Consider the following 17,036-nt stretch of genomic DNA (forward strand, 5'->3'; position numbering starts at 1 on the left):
ATGATGGCCTCATTAACATCATCATCATTACATGTTGCACTCTGCTGACAAATTACAATCTTGGTCTGATGTCATCCCAATCTAACAACATTATCATCATGATCATCACCTACCTGGGTAACCAATGACAATATGCTGTCATCATCACCCGCCATGCCATCATCGTCATAAGGCATCATCGGTCAACACTGCCATGCTTATCGTCAGCGAGCGGCCAAGTCAAATTCTAATTGTCTCAAACGAATTTGGGTCACACTCATTTCTGTTGGCATCCTTGAGGCAGTTGGTGTAAATTACACATTGCCATCGTGGGGGCCGTTTACTTTAAGTCAGCTGCCAATACGTACAAACAGGTATTCGGGGAAAAAGCCCCTCCATGCTTGTGGCTGGGTGTGTTGCGAGACACCACAGACTGAGTGGGACGAGAGAGTTACAGGAAGAGGAGTGGAGGTGGTGGGCGATGGAGAGTAAGGGTAATTGTGGCCGTGCGGTGAGGCTGTGTAGGTGTGCACGCATGCGCCTAGGCACGCGTGTGAGTGCATGTGTACGGGGAGCGGTGATGCAATAGCCAATGCACCGTGCAACAAAAATAAAAGCTGACAACCTGCGTTCGATTCCCGTAACACGGCTAAAAACAGTGGCACGTGATATCTGATATCTGAACCGGTCTTGGGCCTCCCCTAGGTTAAATGAGTACATGGTGAGCATCAGCACTGGGGTGATAATGAGCGGCCCTATAGAGAGTCTAAAGGAGCACCAGGCAGACGTGAGGTTACAATGATTGCCAGGTCTCTGCGAGGATGTGTTAATTCCCGTCACAGATTGACTCCAACATCAACGATGGCCTCTGTTTGTCGTGTCCCGCGTGATGTTGTGAGTGGGCTCATCGCTTCGTCGCAAGCGAGCGAGCAAGCCGCAACCGATGGCGGGCGAGGACTCTTGTCGAACAGGGCAGTCCTGATTTTATCCGACCCCAGAGACAGCCGTGACTACGACAACGACAACGAGATTTATTAAATAACTGACATCACTCGTCTCACCCGGTCGTGTTTAACAAATAGACGTCAAAACGTGCAAAAAACAATTCGATTGTAGCCAAAGCCCACACCGATCTGCATTTACACTAAACTCTAAAACCTTTAAACATTACGTTTTCACCTGGCCTAGATTTTCACCCGGTGATGACATATCCTCCTGGGGTGCGACACTCGGCCGCAGCGGGATAGGAGGTTCATGCTCTTAGGTTTTTTCGGTAAAGTCACGTAGGGAAAAAATTAAATGAATAATAAATAATAGAAATAATAATAGAAATAAAATAATAAATCACGACGTTTCGGAGGCAACGCAAGTCTCCGTCATCAGGTGGGACCGTCACAGCTGAATTTGCTGTATTAAGTGAGGAAAAATCCAAGAGACAAGCCCTTAAATACAAGTCAAGGGGGGGGAGGTGGAGGGCTTGTCTGAATGGGGTAGCCAGGGGGATGGCCTGATGATGGTCCTCGGGAGCGGGGCTAAAAAAGAACAATGGTGCACATCGGCTCATGGTTGTGGCCGGTGTTAGCTGATAATAATAGGAGGTTCCTGCCCAGGTGCGGTGCCAGCATTGCCTCATGTACTCCTGGTCGTGAGAGGGCACGGGCTCACCTCCCACCAGGGAGCACCGTGCCAGCCCCCTTATCCACCCACCCTCCTTCTCGCCCGGTCCCCCCTTGACCCTGTAGCGAGCGGAGGGGTGGGTGGGATCTGTTGTGGCCCGAGAAGAGAACGGGGTATTAAGTCAGAGGACAGACTGACGGGCAGGTATTAGGGATTAGAGGCGATTTCATTTCTTTCACAGAAACACACAATCAAGGGATCAGCGAAGTTATTTCGCTAACGACAGGATGAGAGGCCAGAGGTTCTGCCGCGGTGCTTTTCGCCCCGTGCTCTCCGCACGTGCGGAGCCTTGCGGAGCCTTGCGGGAGCCTTGCGGAGCCTTGCGGAGCCTTGCGGGAGCCTTGCGGAGCCTTGCGGAGCCGCACTCTCCTGCACAGTGGCGGGCCTCAGTGTGAGCCCAACTCCTGAGCCTCCTCTGGCCTAGGTGTACAGATGTGGAGAATAGCAGCCTCCAGGCTAGAGATGGGGGGTGGGGGGACCTCTAGATTAATGAAATCTGTGTGTGTATGCCATGTTATGGGAACAAATGATGTGTTCAAAGGTTCTAAAATACAAAAAAAATTTCAAGCGTACAAAATATGTTGTTGTTTAAAAGTGAACTTTCGGCTGGGTAGAGTACTTTAATCAAATTCACTGTAAAACTAAAGTTAATCTGGCTCGGTATGGCAGTCGTTGGAGCACAGTCGTAAAGAAGTGAGTTCGAATTCACATCAGAGGACAAATCAACCGATCATCCCTCTGGGCACGATAATAAAAAGTTTGGAGGAAGTCAACAGCGGGGTTGTCCTAGGGAGAGCCTGTACCCCCGCCGTGGGAATGTGGAATTTCCACCACTGGCTCAGGACCGCCAGCAGAGATGAGCATCGGCGCGGGCTCATTTAAGCAAGGAGACACTTTGACTGAAACTAAAATGGGGAGAGAAAAAAATTGTCTATGATGTTTTTTCATTTTCTTGAGTGCAATCTCTAGATCAAGAGGTAAAACATCTATTATGGCAACACATTTCTGCACCTTACTGCCAAATCTCCTGGTGTGCCAGACAGAAACTGTCAGTGAGAGTATTCACCTCGAAACGCCACGGCCTGCGTGTGTAGATTATATTGTTCCACCAACGGCTCTGACTCACACCTCTCTGAAAGTTTCGCACGCGTCTTTTTTCCGTTCTCCGTTTTGTTTCCATTACCTTCTGTTGTCTCTGTGCTGGACGGGGTTTTTTTTTGGATTACATGAACCACTTTGGAAGAGTGGAGAGGTCAGCGTTGGTGCTAACAGACGGGCGATTGAAGAGGGAGTAACGTCCATGTTGTTGTACGGGTAGTTGAAATTTGGATTTAAAAATTAAACTAGAAAATAAGTATGGATACAGTTGCAGTGCAGAATGCCAGGAATTCTCACCGTGTACTTTTGGCACGCGACGTGGCAAGAAAATACTCTAATACACTCGCGCATGAATATTATTACATACATTTATAAACAGTGGGAAGGTAATGTGCCTCCTTGCTCAAGTGAGCAACGGGGCATCTCTATTCCTCATGAGGAAATTCCACATTTCCATGGATGATCAACGTTGATTTCTCACAGAGCGGTACAAAATGCTGAAGAGTCTGTATTGGCCCTGCACCAGGATATATATGACCGCACAACCTTCAAAGGGTGAGGCAAGCGATTAAATCACAGCACCGTTTCAACTGAAACTTAGGGAAAATGTGATCTAAGGTGTTTAATGCATATTCTTAGGTTTTTTCGGTAAAGTCACGTAGGTAAAAAATTTAAATTAATAAAAGTAAAATAAAATAAAAATATTAATTTTACTTTAATTAATTATAATTTTTTACCTACGTGACTTTACCGAAAAAACCTAAGAATATGAATCCTTGCAGTCACGAAAGCTTAAAATCTAGTGTTTTATGCAGTTGGTCACAAATCTCCTTTGCGAGGGATACTCAAGGTCTCACTGCTCTCCGATGAGCCCCTGCGGCCTAATACCTGGCCCAGGGAAGGAGAGAGGGCCCATTTCTGGTCAGGAATCTAGGCGAGCCCAGTAGGTGGGGTGTGAGGTACAAATGATGTTTTACTTTTAAATATTTTTTTCAAAACAATGTCGAGCATGCAACGTATATTATGTTTTAATCACAACTGTATTATCATTATTTCTACTGATGGATGCCCTGAAGTAGTGTTGCATTGAAGACATTCCCAAGGATTATACATGCCTTTTTGACCAGGAATTGAACTTAGTCCACATTCAGTCGGGTTCTACAAAGCCAAATCCCTGAAATACTTTATAAAAAAATGAAATGTTCACAAGCTCCGTAGGCGAGTGTTTTGATTCATTCTCGATCACGTAATGGGTTGTTTATCCTCGCTATGCCCCTTGTTTAAAAATTCCCTATGGGAGGGGTACAGGATTTTTAACGACACGTATCCTGTAGGTTTTGACATAAAATGCCCCCGACACTAAATAATAAAACAGGTAAGCCGCTTTGATGGACACAAAAGGCACAACACAAAGCGGAGTCAAATTCAGCAATTGCCTTTAACCGTGCTGACAGTGATGCCTTTCACTGTAGAACCGTGGAGTAGGCTGATGTGTGCGTGTTTTTTTTTTCTCGAGCGGAGAGAGAGAGCCCTCACGATTACACTAAATCCACACCTGTGGCAACAGACAGCAGCGGCCCGGCGCACGCGCGCGCGCGGGGGGAGGGAGGGGAAAGGCAGCGGGGCTTTCATTTGATGCCGCGACCCTGCCGTGCATTAGGGACTTGATGTGCCTCGACTTGAGTTCCGTGCCGGTCCCGTCCGTCTGCCCGTGGGGAAGGAAAACAAAGGAGGATCCCCGAAATCCGATTCGTTAATTTGCCACCGTTTATTGATATCTTTAAAGAAAGAAACTTGTTCACGTTGCCAATCGCGAGTTTCCCTTTGCCCCGTTTTTGTGACGCTGGGCCATGCCCATGCCCTCTGCCCCGTGCGTCTCTCAGCTTCTCTGAGAAACTGAAGCACACCCAGTGAGTTTCACCTAAACGGCCCCCCTTATTTAAGCTGGTAGCTACAATCGGCCTTCAAGTAACGTGGGTTTTTATCTTCCCTTAAGCACAGGAAATCACGAGCATGCATTTATGTTTTTCTGGAGACTGCCAGGCAGAACGGAGTCGGTGATTGACGTCCAATTTTCCTTCGGTAAGACTCTTCCCTGCCATCAGAATCTGGAATAACCATCACTAGCTAAGGCCTGCCACGGGAAGTGAACACCACCCCATGGTCGTTTGAGCAGGGAGACACTTTGGCTTTGCCATGATTATTTGGAAGTATTTGGAAGTTAGTTAACTTAAATTGTAGGTGTTCATAGCCAATGCAATGACCCATATTTGTCTTTGGGTTAGGCTATGTAGATAAGTTAGTTATTATTGGAAGTTATTAGGTAAAATTTTAACTTTTTGGAAGCCAAAAAAAATATGATTACTGCCAGCGGTATAACGATGCATCGATTAATCCAATTTTCATGTTTCTTAAGCTCATAATACGTGTATACATTTTTTATGCTGCAATAGATACGTCTTTGTCTTATCTGTGTCGTCTTTAATGGGACGGTGTCAGCGCTGCAACCAGAAAAGGTGTTAAAATTCACTACAATAACAATATTAATAATAATAATAAAAATCTATTCCTGAATCTATTCACGAACTTGAATTGTGACGATTCGTCAAATTCCTTCCGTTTGATATAAAATCACGCGGACGTACAATTTAAACTTGCAGTAACTGTTTTACTTTCTCGAAAAATAAAATAACACAGCACGAATTCATGTAAAGTACATATCAGATTGAAGCCCCACAATAATTACATCTGCTTAGCTCTTGAACGATTCATCTTCTTGGTTCTTTTGGTAAAGTCACGTAGAAGGGAAATAATAAAATAAAAAAAATAAAACATAATAAAATAATTCTCACGACGTTTCGGCCACAACGCAAGCAGCCATCCTCAGGTGAAGAACAGGTCTGCTTGCATTGTGGCCGAAACGTCGTGATAATTATTTTATCATGTTTTATTTTCATTATTTTATTATTTCCCTTCTACGTGACTTTACCGAAAGAACCAAGAAGATGAATCCCTGCAGTCACGAAAGCTTTAAATCGAGATTGTTTTAAAATTTATAAAACACGAGGCAGAAACGTTGCCCCAAAGTGCGCACAGTCTTTGAGAAACAAACTAAGTGGATTAAGTGAAAATAACAAAGTGTGGGGGAGGGCGGGGGGTGGAGTTTGGGACGCAAGTTGGGCAGGAAGGAGATGCGAGGTGTTTGGGAAAGTGATGACATATGGTGTCTCGATTGGACCCTGGGGGCCGAATCTGGAGAGTGTGTCTGTTTGGTTAACCTTTGCTTGAACAAGCTATTTTACGAGAGGAATGTTGCTTTACACAGTTAAGCGTGTCTCCGTTGTTTACGAGGCCATATGCCACCTCCTCATACGTGGTCAGGAAAAATGTCTTTGTTTTTTTCGCGCGTGATCAAATTGCTACAAGTTGATTACCCGCGATTTAATTTCCATTCAGTCGCGAGGGTGTTTTTGACCATGCTTCACGACGCTGCTCAGTCGCGGGTTGGTGGAGGTGGGCTGTGGCCAGAACCAGTTCAGGCATCACTCGGCACTGATGTGGCGCCGGGAATCAAAGTTCTGATCGCCGGGTTCACAGGGCAGTGCGCTCACCACTGTGCTGTCGCTGCCCTCACATGTTACACTTATTTGGGTTCCTGTTTAAGAGCACCGATCCTCTAGTGCGCAGCTGCTAGGTTCAACTCCCAGGCTGCATCTTAATTGAACCCGGTTGTCCTTCGATTAGCACGGCTGGCGACGTACGGTGCGAAAGAAGTTCAAAATAGAGTACATTCGTGCGTACGTGCAAAAGAACGGCCTGTCCCCCAATGACCGGTGCTGGTGGGTGACTTTTGAAAAATGGTCGGTCTCTGGTTGCTCATAACTCAAGGTGCTGGAAGTAATGTAACATAAATCCCGTGTTAAGTTCAAAGTTCAAATCCTTAGTCATGGGTCGTCAACTCAGCCCATTGTTTTACATGCTTGGTAAAGCTAGCACCGCCTGGATCTTGTTTTACGGATGGAATGGTGACTGCCACATGCATGTGTAATTCCCATCACTTGGTTATGAACATCACTGCAGATCAGCACTGCCCCAGTGCTCATCATTAGAGCACGGGGATGATCTGGCCCCTTTCCTTTCATGTCGAGATGGTGACCGGCGGTGCGGTGGCACGAGGTTGGCGTGTTTTGAAAACACGCGTTTTGTTGATGGACACTCGCATCCACGATGCGATTCATCGGTCTCGATAGAGCACAGACGTGGCGGGCAGCCTGCTTCACAATCGTGAGCACGCATCACAGCAGATGGTCGACTCAGTCTTATCATTCCTCTGGGGCGAATACAACGAATGCCACTCTGTGAGAAGTTACTTAATGGGTAGTCAGTAGTGGCTGTCCTACTGCCGCCTGCCATAGGAATGTGGAATTGTCCCGAGCAGGGATGAGTTCCACCCCAGGCTCGTCCGAGTAGGAATGCCCTCTGACCCTAACTTGACCTGTTCACACGGGCGCCAACTCCCCCTCCCCCCTCCGACGCGAAGAGGCGTGGGGGTGATTGCGTGTGAAAATCGTCGTGCTATTTGCTGGGTGGGAGTGTGGCGGGGGGGGGGGTGTCTGATTGTCGTCTGGGATCTGAAAGAAATGTGGGGGGACTTGTTCGGAGTGCGGAGACGCGTGTTTCGAGCACAGCAGGTGCGGCGGGACACCGATTACCGCGCACGCACGTGAAGGGGCCCCTCTCCGCAAAACGGAGCCGTGCTCAGCGTCCCGAGTCGGGAGTCGAAATGCCACGAACGGACGAGTTTGGCCTGCTCCAGCGATAGCAGCGACAGCAGCCCCGGTATCTGTTGCCGGACCTTGCAGCGGTGGTGGAAATTCCGCGTTTGGATGGCGGTGACGCGTCGCGAGAACGACTTTGCAAAGGCGAATGTAACTACTAAGTCCCCGTGACAATGAGCAACGGGGGCAGGTGCTCATCCAGTTGTAGAAATTCCACATTCCCATGGCAGGAGCCAGTCCCTGTCGACTCGATTTGAATTGGCAAGCTTCTGAGCGTAAGTCGAGCGATTCAATCAGTTGCTGCCGCGGCGGCCGTGCCTGACGACCGAGTAATTGCAGCGTTGAGACACGGCCACCGCGCCAAAGCGTTCGCGCCACCTGGGCTGCGCGTTTTAAAATATGCCTGCACACGCCCCACACTTTGCTTCCCATTAAATTAATATTGTTTCTTGATGAATCCATGATGAAAGATTGTATTTGCACTTTATTGCTTTCATTGGAATTAATAAACGCCGCGTGCGTGACGGCGCGGCGATGAGTCCCGTTTGGAAAGCGTGCCAATTGGCGCGCGTCAACCGCGTGCTAGCTAGCGCGCGGTTGACGCCGCATCTGCGAAACGTTTCGGTGCTCTGCTCACAATCTGAGGGTTCCCAGTTGAAGTCCCAACCAGGGGGTCGACTCATCCCATCATCCCCTCTGTGCTTGATCAAATAAGTACCGGTCTGTGGGACGGTGTTTGTCTTGTAGGGGACACTGGCCTCCATTGAGGGATTGATTCATTATCTTTTTCTTCATCATCATCATCATCATTCTTATATGGTCGATAAAATTAGTACCACACTGTGGGAAGGTGTTTACCTTGCGGAGGTCTGGCCCCCACTGAGGAATGTGGAATTGTCACATGTGGACTGGGGCCGACTCATATATGTATTGTAAGAAACTACTTAGCGTGCACATGTGCTTTGCGTGCTATGTGCATGTGGTGCCTGTGTGTGCACTGTGAGTGCGTGTGGCATGTGTGAGCGTGTGGTATGTGTAAGTGTGAGCGGGGCAGGCAGTGGTGCATTAGTTTGCACACAGGAGCCGCAATCCTGGGTGATCTGGCTTCAATTCCAAGCCATGCACATCATTACCAAGTGATATCTGAACCTGTCCTTGACTGCCCCTAGGTCGTCAGAGTGATTAAATGGGTACCTGGTGTTATGTGTAAGCTTCAGCCACGGGCACGCAAACGTTCCTACCCCGTAGGCTGCACTTGCCGCAGCGGCGCGGCGAGGCTAACCGGGATGTCTTTGTCTCCTGTGCGTGTCACCTGGCGTGTCGCCACCCACAGGCCGTGAGCTCGGGAACAGCACCACCCTGCCCGGGTACCCTCCCCACGTCCCCCCCACCGGGCAAGGCAGCTACTCCTCCTCCAGCCTGGCCGGCATGGTACCCGGTACGCGATCGCAAACGCACACAACCACAACATCAACAACCACAACGATGACAGCCACAGTTCACCACTAAGAGATGGTGGCGTCACCACAGCACTTTCCATCTGCGTTAGCAGCAGCGAGCCAATGGTGTAAATTACACATTCTCATGGCAGGAGCCACTCGACCCCGTCGGCTGACAACAGGATGAGAATAAGCCAAGATGGTCATTTCCACCGCTGACCGAGGCTTGATAAGCTGTTCACCGTTATCTCAAGAGCATAAAGCCCGGATCTGTAGCAGTATATAAGTAAATAACTGTGAATGGCTTGGGTGTTCTCTGGGTTCTCTGGTTTCATCCCCACGTACAGCTAAACTCTCATTCATGGAATTTGCCAAACGTGCCCCATGTTTGGACTCTCCTCCCGAGAGAGAGAACCTTGAGACTCAGTGAGGCTTTCTCGGGTAAATAAAGGGCATCGCCATCATCATCGCCACCGCCGTAATTATTACGATTGGGGTGCTCGTAAGGGAGGCTGGGAGCCCGGGCCGCGTCCTTCCCACGGTCTCCGTGGTTGGCACGGGGCCGCCAGGGTGGGGGGGGGGGGGCGGCCCGTGAGTGGCACCTGCAGTGGGCGGTGTCGCTCGCCCGGCCCACCGCAAATCTCAACTCGGCTTGGCCGGCGAGCGATGCGGTGGCTCAACCCCACCAGCCCTCCCGGAGCCCTCCCGCACTGCAGGTGCCCGGCGCTCCAGTGGCCCGGTTTCACCTGGCCGTGCTTGGCAGCTGCGACAGCGGAGGTGGTGATTATGAGCCATCGGCCAGGTCGCTGGGTCTCCCTTTGTTCTGGCTCTAGGCGCTTCGCTGTGGCATTTTGGTGGACGTGTCGCTGAATGCAACCTGTGCACGTTTACGGGCGACCCCGGTTCGTTTCCCGCTCACGGCCGACACCAGTGACGAATCGGCCCTGGGCCTTCCGTAGGTCGACTCAGCTTCAAATGAGCGTCTGGTGCTGTGCGTAAAACATCGCCACTGGGGAGACAAAGGCGGCCGGGCGTGGTGTTGGCCACCTGCCCCCTTGCGTGCTGTGCTGGCCTTTATAGGTGCTCGCTAACAGCACTTGCCCCAACATTCCGTTAAAGGCTTTACGGGGAATCTTTGTCTTTTGTCATGGAGCTGCCACTTTAATAAAGTAGCCACAACATAAGCTTTTGTTTTTTTTTAACTATGGGTGCGTGCAGAAGATATTTGAAATGTCATGGCAGGATAGGTTACGCATATAATCAGGAGGACGAGGTCGCCAGTCAGTTCATTTTGCCGAGGCCCATTGAGCTGGGAAGCCCCTTTTCGATGGCGACACGGCCAAGACGGCAAGCGTGTGATGGATGGAGGGGGGAGGGCAGGCTACCGAGACAGGCGTCAGAGTGGCACCCACAGGTAGGTCAGCGACCAGGGGGACGACTGCAAGAGAGACTGCAAGAGCAACGCTTGAAGGACATAGCGAGCGTGTAACATGGAAATCCATCAAACCAAAGTAGCGGGGGATGAAGCTGCAGGAATAGGTCCAGGAAATTGGGTGTCGACTGTGCAGCCCTTGCGAGATCTTTCTGGTAGAAGGAAGGAAGCATTGGCAAGGTGTGGTTGGCACCAGCGAGCCGCGTGAGCCACGATGCCCTGCGCATCCCCGATCGGGTGATACGCGTGCGAGACCGACTTGCCGCTGCGGTATCCACCAGGAATGTGCCGCAGTTGCCAGAAGCCTCCGTGAGATTGATCACCAATCGGACAGAGACACCATCGCAAGTTGTTTCAAACTTTCTGTGCGGAGGTGTCTGTGTGTGTGTGTATATATATTTTACACCACCGCTGCTGCTGCTGTTCAGAATTAGCCTGATCCTACGCAGGTTGACAAACAAGCCCCATCCTTGTCCTCGGCAGGGGGGCGGCCGTAATAGTGGCGGCGCTGCTGCGCGTGGCGCATTCTGTGCCGTGCTGTTGGAGCCAGGGGATAATTGTGTCTGGCTGTTTGTTTATGGTAAACAAGCTGTGTCAGGCTGAAGTATGGCTATTGCCCCTATGGGAAGGATGTAAGACTCCAACCTGATGGGCCCTTCCTTTGTGGTTTTGTTTTTGCTGAGCAGCAGCGGAGGGAGAGAAAGCACGGGGGGACGTGCGGCTCGGAAGGTTAACGAATTGGTGGTGAGGTTATTTTTATTTGGCCGTCCAATTAAAGCGGCTGACAGCGAGAAGAGGAGCCCGCCTTCGTAAGACTGATCAGGGCAGATGAGCGAGATTAGGCCCAGAGTTGTTTTGCTCGGAATGGATGTGGCCGTTTACGGTTTTAAGATGGATCATCGCACGCTAATAAGTGCCGAAAATGTGGCATAATAAAATTTTTGGCCCCTTTTCCCTCCACGCCGTGATTGGCTTTTTTGCCGGACGCTTTCATTCCGACCTCACGGGACGCTGACGGATTGCGTAGAAATCTGTTTTGCCAAGAGGTCACGTAATTATAAAGGTGGCGTCAATTACGGACTCGAGTAGCCATTAGTCCAGCGTTTCCTGGTGTCACTGAGCCATAGCATCCATTGTATGAAATACCGCAGAAACGGTTTGGCGAAAAACACAAAAAACACAATGCCGCTTGTGAATCCAGGAATGCCTCGCCGAGTTTTAAGACTCTCGTTCAGGAGTGAGTGATGTTTGGCTTTGAGGAAATCCACACATACGAGCCGAGAGTTGCACTCAAAGCGCCGCCCGCGTTGACCCAAGGCTCCGTTGCCGTGCTGCCCTTCCCTGGCCACCTCGTGAAGAACAACAAGAGATCACTCGACGTCACAGAGGCCCCACTCAGGTGTCGGCAAGCTTCACATTTTTATCCGACGGCTTTTTTGAGAGCGCGACGGCTCGCCAAGGCGACGCGTTCCACCCTTTTCAACAAAGGCCCGGATCCGCCCATTTAAAAAGCGCGCGCTAAAACATTTGCAGCGATGTTTTAAATACGCACGTTTTACATTTGCCGAGGTAACCATGTGAACTTACATTACGTTTCAAAATCACTTTAATTGGCTAACACGCAGCTGGTGCCACTGTCTCGATGCAAGCCGGCGAACAGGAGGCCACACTCGACTTCTTGCCGCCTAACAGGCAAAAGGATCGTGGCGTTGCACGATTGTTTCTTGTTTTGCCTCCCATCCACATTTTGCCCTGAGCCAACACCTTTTTGTTGCCCGTGTGCGGCGAGGCGAAATGCGTCGCCCGGCCGCTCCGGTTGAAGCGCGCGTCGCGCTAAGAGGGCATTTGTGACCGTTCGCCGGCCGCGGCGGATATCAGAGCCGGCACGTTCGTGAGCAGACAAGACAATTGCGGTCTTTCAAGCCCCCCCCACCGCCCCACCCCCCCTAATAAATAAAGCATTGCAACCGGCGCAAGTTGCCTTTGATCGAACAAATTAAGGCTGCCAGAGAGTTTCAACACTGGACCTTTATTGTTTTAGACCCTGGTATTTCTACTTGATGAGCATTCTCATAATTGCCACATCAGTGCGGGAAGACAGGCCTGTCAGAGATTGGGTTACCAGTAGCTGCCCCTAATCTAGAGAGGTACTGCTTCGAGTGGACAAGTGAATAAGTGAATGTCAGAGCGGGGCGTAATTATAGCCCGTGTATATATTCAGAAACGCGTGATGGTGTCGCATTACATTAGGTACAAATGAGAGCAAGTGATGTGCAAATGACGCCTGAATTGTGGAAATTTCCCCTTTGCTGCCACTGTGCAATTTTTTTTTCTTCCTTCCTTTCCCTGCCGGCCAAATCTCGCGGAGACATCTTTCAATTGAGATGTGTAATAAATCACTCGCGCAGGGAGAGCGAAAATCTGCGTGTCGCTTTTAAATGTAAATACGTCGTTTTCGTCGCTTAATATGCATTCAAAATGTTTAAACTTCCAATCCCAAATGCAAGATATTATTATTTTTGATGTACGACTTCAAACATCACAGCTGCGATTGAGATGGTTATCGTTTAAATGATACCGCAGTGCATTACTGCGTTTTGATGAAACACAATTTGTCGGTAAATTGTAATGTCTGGGGTTATGCGAGTACACGTTATTAGGGACTTAAACATTCACAAATTCGTTGATTAAAAATCTCTCCCTACACTCACGAAGCACGAGTCGCAGTGTGTGCGAGAATCGGTTATTTCTGATTGCCGTACACACCACTCGAGATGCTATGGATTCATACCACCATAGTTTATACATTCACAATAAGCGCAAGCAAATATTTGTGAATGAATCGGATTGGAGGGAGTGATTAATGCAACTCTATTAGGCTATTTATATTGGGCTTCAGGAGAACCTTTGCGATCTCCACACACGGTGCAATTCCAATGGTATCTCAATCGGATCTGGGCCTCACCTTGTTGGATTCGGCCGAACACGAATAAACTGTCGTGCTCCTCTCTCTGGGGACGGAGAGGCAGACAGGGACTAATGGTGCGGGCCCCACCACGCCTTGCAAGCTACGCTGGCCAAAATAGTCGGTCGCTAACAGCACCGGCCGTGACGGCCTGCGTGGCGGTGGTGTGTGTTTGTTGTGTCCCGCGGATGACCGTTGCGAACGCGTTCACGATGACGAATCACTTACCCCGCTAATCAGAGTGACTGCCACATGCATCAATTATGCGGGAGCGGTGATACTCTAATTAAAACAATTACGTTAGGTTAAGGGTCTTTTTTGTATTCGTACAAAGTGCACCGGGGGTCACCTCCTCACCGTATGTTTGTTAAATTCACCGGGTGACTTGATTTGCATTTCCAACGCACGGCACAAAAACAAAGATTTCCCCAGGCCTATTAAATGGCATTAAACAAAGTAACAACACATTTTTTTTGGTGACTACCCTCCCACAGCGGCGTCAAGCTCGGCACGCTGGACTTGCTTATCCAGAGGTCGCCGGTTCGATTCGATCTCCCGGCACGGCGGTTTAAACGACGGGCAGTCCCCGCGCAGTTACTCGATCGGCAGGGAGCCGGCGTGCGCATGGTGGGATGAAGCGTGGGTACTCGCGCCTCGATGTGTGGCCAGCGTGGAAGAGTAGGCCAAATTACCCTGTCTGGAGAGACTCTCTGGAGATGCCTCCAGTGGAGGTCCTTATGGCCAGCAGTGGTGTGAAGTGGAAATTGCAGGCCTGCACCTTTACCTTCTCCTCTTATGTAGCGGGGCACGTGGACACGTAGATCTCGCGTCATCACCAAACACCATCGTCGACCATGACCTGCCGATCGCCACGCGCCCATGCGTGTGCGTGTGTGTGTGCCCGTGCGTGTGCCCGTGTGTGTGCGTCAGTTTGTATATACACATTGCGCACCGTCTGTAGTGTGTACGCTGTGTTTGTGTTTCATTGGCTGTGCATGCTGTTTACGGCAATGTGCCGTGTGCATGGGGAGCGGTAACCCGAGTTTGATTCCTGCACACGACCAACGTCGGTGGTAGATTTTATGAACCGGTCCTGGGTTTCCCTTAGGTTGACTCAACCTTAAATGAGTACCTGGCGGGGAGTGTAATCATCAGCCTTCCGAGCGTGGTTCCGGCGACACCACCTGCCCATGCATCGTTCCGGACTTCGTAGGTGCTTGCCGGCAGCCCTTGCCCCAACGGTCTGAGAAGACTAGGACACGGGGTGACCTTTATCTCTGTGCGTTCATGTCACGTGTCCCAACAGGGAGCGAGTTCCCCGGGAACCCGTACTCCCACCCACAGTACACGGCCTACAATGATGCCTGGCGATTCACCAACCCGGGTCTGCTCAGTGAGTACAACGCAACACACACAGACACACATATAGATACACACACACTCGAGATACAAGGGAATAGAGATCATAGATTATTCGAATGGGGACTCTAATGCGATTTTACATGGGTCCTTAGTTCGATTCGCGGCCATGGCTCGCATCGGTAGCGAGTGATATCTGAACCCGTCCTGGCGCCTCCGTTCACGAACCCGCGCTGACCACCGTGGTGAGGTGTGGTCAAACAACCCCCATTACTGACACGGCAGTCCGTTGACAAGGGGCTGATAAGATACGATTGGTTATAGTTGAAGCATAACTCATTGTAGCCATAATGAAGTACATTGTAGCCATTATGAAGCATTGCTAATCCGTGGCCTTGTCTCTCTACTCACAACCTGCAGGCTCCCCGTATTATTACAGTGCCACAGCCCGGGGCCCTACCACCGCCACGGGCTACGACCGCCACTAGTTGCCACGGCGATGGCCCAGGCCTGCCTGCGGGCTCACGCCCTGGGACCGCGCCGCCACTCCCGAGCAAGACGGCGCCAACCAGGCGAGCCAGGAGGCCTTTTTCAATGAGCAGGCCCTCAGGACACGCCTCGCAGCTTTTTTGACTCGGAACTCAAGACCATCGAGACGAGCAACGCAAAGCTCAGCTCGTTAAAGCCCACGCGTTAATTATCTTTGAATGCGGCCTCGGCTGCAATGTCGGCCTCCAGGGAGGCCTTTCAAGACCGGCGGAGGCTCGCCACCGGTTATGAGCAGAATTGAAAGCTTCTCTTCTTTATGTTGTTTTCTTTCTTTTGTTCCCTGGGCCACAAGTCTGATGTGACCTTTGAGAAGCTGTATTTGAGACTGACGTGAAGCGTCGGGTCTTCTTTGGTGGGGCTGTTGTCATCGGGGTCAGTGAGCAAGGGAACACGTGCGTCAACGCGCGCCAGCCTCCCTTCCGCGTTATGTCAGCGTGGTCGACAGGGGAGGGTAAACAGAGCAACAGAAGCAACAGCAGCAGCAGCAACAAACAACGAACGGACTGCCCTCTTCCCCAAGGTTGTCCCCGAACACCACCGTCGCCAAAATTGTTGGAAGCCGAGACGTCATCGCAGATCCGCAGAAGTTAAGGAGGCGGTACGTCGTCACATCTTCACGGACCCACGCGACTCAACTCCGATTCAGTTCGCTGGCTACCAGTGGAAAATAAACTTTTCGAGATGAACTTTGACCTCCCTCCGGCACCCCCCCTCTCTACCCCCCCCCACAACTGTCAGCAGCTACACGTGAAGGAAACGAATCTACGTTCAAACCAGAAGTGGGGAAGGAAAAAAAAACAAATAAACCTGTGATCGTTACCAAAACCCAACTCGCTGCATTTTTGGACTCAACCAGCAGTCGTGCGATTGATGGCGTCATGAAGGAAGTGATGCAACAAAGGCTGCCCACCCAATGCCAACCATCCCACAGTTCTCTCGCGCTTTCGAAACAGTCCCCAGCGTCGTCGATGAAAGTGGCGCTGGCTTCACTCGTGACAGATTCATTACGGGAGAGAGCACATTTGCTCGAGTTGAATTTAAACTCAATTATATTTACACCCGCCCCTCCCCACCCCTTTTTTTAAATGCCCCCCTCCAATTTGTTGTTACCCTCTTTAGTTGCTGTGTAAACGCGGTTCGTGTAGCGGCCTAAATTATGAATCGCGGAACCGCGTGGGCTGATTATCGTCTTGTCCACTCGAGGGTTAAATCGAGCGGATTCCCCAACGAATGTCCATAATTAAATTGTTTGGTCAGTAACTGTTTATGACCTCGCGGTGCTCTGTCTACTGTGGTACGCTGATGGAACTGCACGCTATGAGGCCAAATTGTTTTAATTGGCAGTGAAGTTGAAATTAATTGGCAATTACGGTTCATTCAATGAGCCGAGTTTTTAATCAGCGAAGTTGAATTTTAAGTGAAACCTGGCAAACATGTTTTATGTAATATATACTGCTAATTTGTTTCCATTCAATTTGAAAGGTATTCAAATAAAAATAAATAATGTTGCTAATTGAAAGTTGTAGTTAATTAAATTAGAAAGCACATGGTCTGTCGTATATAACTAGTGTTGCTGGCTGTGTTTTCTTAAATGACAACTTTTTTGCTTCTCTTGTGAAAAAACTGATTTTCATCTTTTTTCAAACGTTACATCGCTGAAGTGTGGAACATTTTCCCCTTCAATAAACGAACACCAAATTAAAACGAGGACTCCCAACGCCGCACGGCCGGCACCCAAAGCAGACCTCCGACTCGACCGC

The 17,036-nt window shown here is 50.0% G+C and overlaps 1 protein-coding gene across 1 annotated transcript in view; it reads left to right on the top strand.

Moving 5' to 3' along the window:
- LOC144934195 (paired box protein Pax-2-A-like) overlaps positions 1–16,720 on the top strand; it is a 79,667-nt gene extending 62,947 nt beyond the window's left edge. Inside the window, exons 7-9 of the mRNA XM_078859774.1 lie at positions 8,866–8,970; positions 14,675–14,761; positions 15,148–16,720. Of these exons, the coding sequence (XP_078715900.1) occupies positions 8,866–8,970; positions 14,675–14,761; positions 15,148–15,215 (260 nt within the window). The 3' untranslated portion in view covers positions 15,216–16,720. The remainder of the gene's footprint in view (positions 1–8,865; positions 8,971–14,674; positions 14,762–15,147) is intronic.
- Positions 16,721–17,036: the final 316 nt, after the last annotated feature.

Source organism: Lampetra fluviatilis, chromosome 9 (assembly GCF_964198595.1).
Source record: "Lampetra fluviatilis chromosome 9, kcLamFluv1.1, whole genome shotgun sequence".
In the NCBI taxonomy this organism is placed as follows: Eukaryota; Metazoa; Chordata; class Hyperoartia; order Petromyzontiformes; family Petromyzontidae; genus Lampetra; species Lampetra fluviatilis.